At 37.1% G+C, this 8,232-nt stretch overlaps 1 protein-coding gene across 1 annotated transcript in view; it reads right to left on the bottom strand.

Annotated features, from left to right (window-relative positions):
• LOC101584347 (olfactory receptor 56B1-like) overlaps positions 1-7,184 on the bottom strand; it is a 10,514-nt gene extending 3,330 nt beyond the window's left edge. The window contains 3 exon segments of the mRNA XM_012517134.1: positions 6,327-6,728; positions 6,730-6,857; positions 6,860-7,184. Of these exon segments, the coding sequence (XP_012372588.1) occupies positions 6,327-6,728; positions 6,730-6,857; positions 6,860-7,184 (855 nt within the window).
• Between the last annotated feature and the right edge of the window lie 1,048 nt (positions 7,185-8,232).

Here is an 8,232-nt window from a genome sequence, read left to right as displayed (position 1 = left end):
TTGAGCTAATTTGGAGGATTCTTTAATGGATAAGTGACTTCTAAATTACCATATGCAACTGGTATTTTAAATTTTTGCCCTTACCTCTTTTGCAAAGGTTTTAATGTAACTCGATCTCATTTCAGCAGAGAGAAGAGTGAGTCTCTTCCAGAGGACATTTCTCAGCATAACAACAACTATAGAACAAGGCATCACTTGAATGCTGATATTTAGCCACTGTGATCTTGACAAAGTTTGGAAACTTACTGGGCTAGTTCTGAGCAGACACTCACACTTTGAAGTGTTTGCAGTAGAAGGAGCTTCTTCCTGGACACAGCCAGAACATGGTGAGGAAGCAGTTTTAACATCGCTGGATGATGTGCTCTCAGCTGAGATATGACGGAGACATGACGGAATTCTGGAATTTATACAGCTGTGAGGGTTTGAGTGATTCAAAAGGTTTCCTTTAGATGAAAGAGGAAAGAAAGGCCCACAAGGAATGCTGAATTCCTAGGACATTACGTCCCTGAAGTGCAGCAAAGCGATTAACTCAGAGGAGTATCCTATTGATGTCATCTGAACATTTACATAGGCAGAAAAAATGGGAAAAAGGTTAAACATTTTCCTCATTTTCCTTTTTGCACTGTGCTCTCACCAGTGTAATGGGAGCTTCTTGACACTTAGGTTACAGAATTTTGGAATTGTAATCTATACTTTCCTATGATAGTAAATTTATATTTCTGTAATTGGATTTACTTTTGTATTTAACATTTTCAAGTCAACTTTAGTATCATGTAAAGTAATGGAGACCATGTTTTCTATATGATATCAGGTAATTTTAGTGATTTTTTTAAAAGATTTTCTTTTCCTTACACAATTGCCTTAGACAAGCGCCATAAACAACTGCCTACATGTACATGCCTCTATTAATAGAAATCCATGTTACACTGGTCCATTTGGCTGTTTCTACACTAATAAAACATGATTTACATTTTTGTACCTTAGGTAAGCTTTTGTTTATGATAGTCCAAGTATTCCAGTTTTACTCATTTTTTTCTGCAGATCATGGTACTACTTTCAGCACTTTATTATTTTCAATATTTTGATGTGTATTACACTACTGGGTTGGAAACTTCTAATGATGCTTCCTGAGATTTTATTAGGTTTCACTAAACCTATACATAAACCTTTGAAGAACAGAGTCTAAAGAATATTGAAACTTCAAATCTATAAGCATCATTTCTCCCTACTTAAATTACTATAATTTAACTTGGAAGTATCTTGCACAATTACAATATAAACTGTAGTAATTTATCACGAAGACTTTTGTATTTGCTGATGCTATCTTCAAGATTATATGTATGTTTCTTGTTGAATAGAAGTACATTGATTGTTTAATGTATACTATTACCTTGCTAGGTTAATTTATTCATTCTACTACTGTCTCATCATGGAATCATTACAAAATGTTCCTTTTTATCTGTCCTAATATTTCTTGTGTTAAAACTTTTTTGTCTACAATAATCTTGCAGAGTTTCACTGGTATTTGTAAAAGCAATGTGCATATTTTCAAATTGTTCAATTTTAACTGAGGATAATGATTTTCTTTCAATTGCTTGCTTAACTTGTATAAATATAATCACTAAATTATATACAATTTTTGTGTATTTTTTAAGTTAGTCCTTTTTTGTAATTTTTTCCCCTTTGTATACTGAGCATTTGGTATATTTTACAAGTTTTTCACAGGTGAAGTTAAAAAACTGCCTAGTATGGTTGGAGGGCAGGCTAGTGATGTTGAATTCTTGAACTACTTATTGATATGTCACCAGTCCACAAGGCCCACTATTTTGTAGTGTGATAAAACAATACCTCAAGAAGAATTTTTATAAAATTCTGCCTAAATGTACACATTTAATTATTTGCTTTATATTTATCACCTATAAATATGCATTTATAGATTGTGGGATCCGATGTTCTGAGAACCCAAAGGATATTCATGATATTATCTTCTACATACTTAGTTTTTGCCCCACAGGCAACAGTGTTCATGGTACCCAGAAGGAGCAGATAGATAATGGTCAGAACAATGTGGAAAAGTTGGAGGGCTGGTGAGGTCATTAAAGCAATGAAAAAAGAAATGGGGGGTAGGTAAGTCATTGGACAGTGCAGATGTTGCAGGTCTTCTGCTGAGGGCCTGCTGAGGAGATACCACGGCCTGGAGGGAAAGCTGTAGAAGACATTGGTGTGCAGGTTGTCAAAGTATTGGCTAAACAGAAAAAATAATCAGATCATGCATAGCTTCCGTGTTCTTATTATCATGCGATATCTAAGCATGCTGCTTGGATACTAAATTAGAGAAAAGGAGATGGATAGCCAAACTTTTCAAGTAAATGTGATAATATGGATAATTTTAAAAGCTCTTATTCTAATTTTCTATTTCCAAGAAGATAATGAAATTAGCACATGTTGTATTATAAATATGTGATAATATGAATATAAAGTTCATAGTATAATAAAAATATTAACATGTGAAAGGAATAAAAATGTTTTAAAGAAGTTTAGAAAGCAACCACAGTTCTACAATTCACTGAAATTATAGTAAACATAAGCCTTGATTTTAAATATATATGTGAAAGTTATATGAATTTATGATTTGGAACTTAGCAAAAATTAGTCACACTGAAGGATAACACAAGTGTTGCTATTTTAATTTAATTCTCTAAGGTGAATGCATTCAGCCCCTCTTTACTGTTTATCAGCCTTTCTTTACTGTGACTAAATACATGACACACACAACCTTAGCAAATGTTTATGCCTGATCTTGGTTTCAGATGTTTCAGTCCAAAGTTGACAGAGAAAAATTGCTCATCTGGTGCCATCAGGGAAGAGGAAAAGAAGAGAGTGTGTTAAGGAGAGACAGAAAAGTGCTGGGGACAAGAATATACTCTTCCATGTCATGGTTCCAGTGACTGCAACCGTAACAGCACGTTGAGCTAGAAACTCCCCATTGGATGAATACATTGCTAAAGTCACTGTCCCTAAGATGCAATCACTTTCCAAAGGTCTTACCTATGAACACACAAGCCATTATAAATGCTTCTGAACCACATTACTAGACAGAGTCACAATAATGCTTTTCTCTCTCTTACCAATTTTCTATGTTAGTCAATTTTCCTGGGACACAATAGAATGTATTTGATTTACATTTGGGAACTCAAGGTATAGAAGGCTGACTTCAAGAGAGAAATACCATGGCAGGAGGATGGGGTGGAGCAAAGCATTCACTTCATGGAGGCTGGAGGCAGAGCAGGGGAACTGTGCCAGCAGGAAAGGAAACAGAGTCATCCGTAGCTCACAAGGTCAGGCTCACATGGCCACACAAGCAGTGCTGTGCTTTGCTAATGCCCTGCACATTCCTTAAGCCAAGCAAGTTGACACAGTTAATGTCAACCATCACAATGATTGTTAAACTTTTATGACTTTTTGATCTGATTATCTTCTTCAAAGAAATTCTTCATTATGTACTAGACTCTCCCTTATTTCAAGCCAATAGGTACTTGACAGTGTGCTGATGGCTCTCTCATTGTCATTCAACTGTGCCAATGGCTGTTTCCCAAGGATGGTATTTAGCAATTGTATTACCTGTTGTGATACACAATAATGGCAGATTCTTATACTATTTCTCTTGGGTAAACTTTATGATATTGTGCATGTGTCGTCATTTACAAGACTATGATTTGGTTTAATAGTGATTGCTACATGTTGGAGAAGAGTGAATATTCATTCTTTATGTGATAGATATGGTGTTTGGCATGATTTCAGCAATAACTACACAATGCAGTCAGATAACAAAACATCACATTTTGTACTTTAAATATATAGAGTTTGTATTTCTAGTTCAAACTTCAGTAAAGCTAGAAAAAAATCAATATCAAGCAGAATGCAAATAGTCTGGCCAGATAGCTGAGTGGATTATAGTGTCTGCATAGGCAGGTGCAGGGACTGGAGTTTGATCCCTGGAGTGCCATGCTGGCCTGGCCCCAGGGAGCAAGGAAAGAGCTATTGGGATTCGGGGTGGTGGCGCACACCTGTAATCCCAGCACATGTGAGGCTGAAAACAGGAAGATCACTATGGGTCTGATCTGTGTAGTGAAACCCCGTATTCTCTGTACTAAAGACATAAAAATAAAAAGACAAATAAGAATGCAGAAATCCTACAATACATGCTGAAGACCTGATAATCTAATTAAATACTTGAATCTGAAACATTGAAGCAGGATCAATTCCTTCAAAAGATATAACAGAGATAAGGAAATCAATCTAAATGGAAGTAATGGAATAATTACTGTAAAGTGTCAGTGCAATTTCACTAATTTTGTTGGCTGTTTTATAGTAATGTAAATAATTGTCTTTTCTTCTAGAAAATTCTTCCTGAAGTATTTAAGTGTGAATAGACACAATGCCCATGAGGTATTTCAAATAGTTGAAAAAGCATTACACAAAGGCATAGACCCAGATACATACTAAAAAACAGGGAAAAAATAATATGTTAAGTGGCCCAAAATGTAAAAATCCCTGAATATCTGTAGAGTATGCAGAATTTTTTATTACACCAGTGAAAAGTTTTGGTTTTTGAAGTTATATAACAATGAAAACTTACTCTAAATTTTATTACAGCTAATTTATCAGATAGAAAATTATTTTAAATGAGGGGCAGGCCAAATAGCTCAGCGGGCTAAAGTGCCTGCAAGCAGGGTCCTGGGGTTCAATCCCTGGGCCTGCCATGCCAGCTCCGCCCCAGGGGCGCACTGAGGCGGCAATCAAGACTGGGCATGGTGACACGTGGCTATAATCCCAGCTCTTGGGAAGCTGTAACAGGCAGATCACTACTAGTCCGATATAGTAACAAGACCCTAAACACCCTGTACACCCTTCCCTAAAAAAGTAAATAAGAAAAGAAAATTATTTTTAATGTTATACATGTTTTCCGGATTCTGTCACATCTGCAAACTACCAGTTTATTCTGTGTTCCATCTTCATCCTAATTGAACATGTATTCTGGCACAGCCACTTCTGTGTATTTGGTTATAAATGGAAGCTACCATGAGATCTAGGGAGCCCTGCTGCAAAACGTGCAGGCTCGGGGCCTACACACTGCCACCCAAGTGTGGTGACTGAGTTATAGCAACTGAAAATAGAGACACGCAGACATCTCCCCAATTCTGTCACTTCTTTGTGCTGCCCTAATCTCAAATTAACTTTTCTACTTCGTTCTAGCGTTCAATATATTATGCCTTGCTCAAAGCTTGTGTTCAAAAACAGAATAATAGGCCAGATTAAAAACATGGTATACGGCTGTCAAAATAGCTCAGTGGATTAAAGCGCCTGCAAGCAGGAGCAGGGGCCAGAAGTTTGATCCCCGGGCCTGCCATGCTGGCCCCACCCCCAGAGAGCGCTGAGAGGGTGATTGAGATTGGGAGTGGTGGTGCGCAGTTCTTAGGATGCTGTAAACAGGTGGATCACTATGAGTCTGATTTAGTAGTGAGACCCTGAACACCCTGTATACCCTTCCCTAAAATGCAGAACAAAAAAGAAAAGAAAAACGTGGTATAGTGTGCTATATCATAGACTGTGTGTGCTAACTTTACATGTGAGTATCCTTATTTCTGTTCATCTAAAAATAGTCTTATCTGCTTGAGCTGCTTTTACTATTGTATTTGCAGCAAGAGAGGTGTACTTAGAGTAGTGGTGATGGGGATTTAAAAAGGAAGCCAACATGGAAGTCAGGGACACAAGAAGCAATAACATATGGATTCTAAAGAAAATTTAATAACTTTAATGTTCATTTGCTCTTCACTGGGTCATAACTAGGGTTAATAAAACAAACATGGATAGTTGGTACCATGAGGATAACTTCTAAAAACCTTAACTCTGATGCCCTAGGGTAAAAAAAAAAAACATGCAAATATACAGCTACTGTTCTTTTTCAACTCATTTGCTTGAGTTCCTATCCAGTTCTTCCAGATTCTTATAACTATGTATTTAATTCTTGCCAGTTTTGGAATATCAGAGAAGGCTTCACGGCTATTTTTTCTTCATTTTGAAATCTTTAACAGCTGTTCATATAAGAATACAAAAAGATAGTATGAAAGCTGTTCACTTACTGCTCTAGTCCTTTTGGAATTCCACCAAGCTTAGAAGAAACTAAATTTCATGTACCTAATGATCAAGGTGCCTTTTATATCATTTGTTTTGCAAACCCAAACAAAACAACCTTTGGAAACCTTCCCTAAGTTCTTTGGTCCTGAGTGCATAAACCATAGGGTTGAGAGAGAAGGGGGGATGATGTTGTGCAGCACGTTGAGCAGAACTGGAGTCGACATAGCCTTTGTCTCTGCCAGGTGGGTTACTGAAACCACTACAACAGTAGTGTAGAAGAAGAGGATGAGGATTAGGTGGGAGCTACAAGTGCTCAGAGCCTTGGAAGCAGCTTCAGCTGAGTTCAACCTCAGTACAGAGCGCAGAATCAAGGCATATGACAATATAATAAGACCCAGATCACTCCCCATTCCAACCCATGCCAAGACCAATTGGCAGATGCTATTTGCCCTCCTATCATCACAGGCCAGGCTGGTGACCCCGAGGTTAGAACACAGGCAGTGGTCAATTTCATTGCTGGAACAATAATTACGCTGGGCTGCAAGCACTGGCACTGGAATGACAAACAAGCCATTTCTAAGCACCATAAAATAAGATGGCTTTACAGATTAAGGAATTGGTCACAATTGATGTGTAGCAAAGAGGGTGACAGATAGCTATGTATCTGTCAAAAGTCATACAAATAAAAATACCAGATTCCATGCCAATAAAACAATGGTGGCATAAATTTGAGCAAAATGCTCAGGGAGGCTAATGGCCTTGGCATTGAACCAGAAGGTGTCTAGGATCTTTGGCATGATGGTAGTGGCCAGCCCCATGTCCACTATAGAAAGTACACCCAGGAAAATGTACATGGGCTGCTTCAGGGAGGGGTCCTGGCAGATGGTGATAAGGATGAGCATGTTTGCACCAATTGCTAAGAGATACAGCAGAGCCAGCAATGCAGAAAGCCAGTGCTGCCAGCTGTGAATGCCTGGGAAGCGCAGTAGAATGAACTCAGACACCTGAGATTTGGAGACATTGGAGACGTTCAGAGACACAGACATATTTTCACAGGAGAAAAAATGTTTTCAAAGACATTTTTGTGAGCATAATCTTCATTGAACGTTATTTTTTAAAAGTGTCTTAATATAGTATAGTTGATGGAATATCAAAATAAAGTTCAAATTATATCCCCTGCAGTTTTTAACAATAGATTATATAGTTCTGGAGTTGTAGCAAGCAGAAGTTAAGTTTAAAGTCACAGTTATCTTGGCTGGTATGTAGCTGAGTGGTACAGCTCTTGCCTGAACATCCTGGGCTCCTGGACTTGATCCCCAGGCTGTGGACAAAATAACAAAGGGAGAGAGAGAAGGAGGGAGAGGTGTAGGTGAGCAGGGGTGCCTTTGAAGATTAAGGAATTGGTCACAACTTATTTATATGAATGAATCACATCCATCATTTTTGAAAAAACAGAATTGCAGCATGAAACTAAAATTTTTTATGTTCATTAATAACAGGCATGAGCTATAACATAAATACAGTTTTCCTGTTTCTAAACCTTTCTTCATTTCCTCAGAAATTTTCTGGAACCAGGAGGATAGGCAAGATTCCTTCGTATTTTTCTCAATGTTAGTCAATATACATAATTATTAACTTAAAAAACTAGACATTTTTAGTATGGAATTATGAGAAACTAAGATGTTTAGATCAACTTTTTTAAGTTGGTCCATTATCATTTTAAGTAGCTTGCCCCATTTTTTATCATGAATGTTAAAAGATTTTCAGAAATAAGCTACTTTGCAGATTGAGGGATACATCTACACTCTTTGATAATCTACTATATGTGAGCTTTGAAGAAGTATATGAAAGGATATCTTACTGGGAAATTAAAAGATGTGGTTGAATTTATCAACCTAAGGAGTCATGTAATGCAGACATACCTTCTCATTTTTTCCTAATTGAATATGGGATTTAAGAATAAATAATAAGGTGCTTTTTAAAATTAGTAAAGTAAACACATCGAGACATATAATAGTCAAGATCCCAGAAATTCAGCACAAGAATAATCTACTGAAAGCCGCTAGAGAAAAGAAGCAGATCACATTCAAAGGA

Source organism: Octodon degus, unplaced genomic scaffold (assembly GCF_000260255.1).
Source record: "Octodon degus isolate 3935 unplaced genomic scaffold, OctDeg1.0 scaffold00146, whole genome shotgun sequence".
In the NCBI taxonomy this organism is placed as follows: Eukaryota; Metazoa; Chordata; class Mammalia; order Rodentia; family Octodontidae; genus Octodon; species Octodon degus.
The sequence above is the reverse complement of the archived record's forward strand: the minus strand, read 5'-3'. Positions and strand labels throughout refer to the sequence as shown.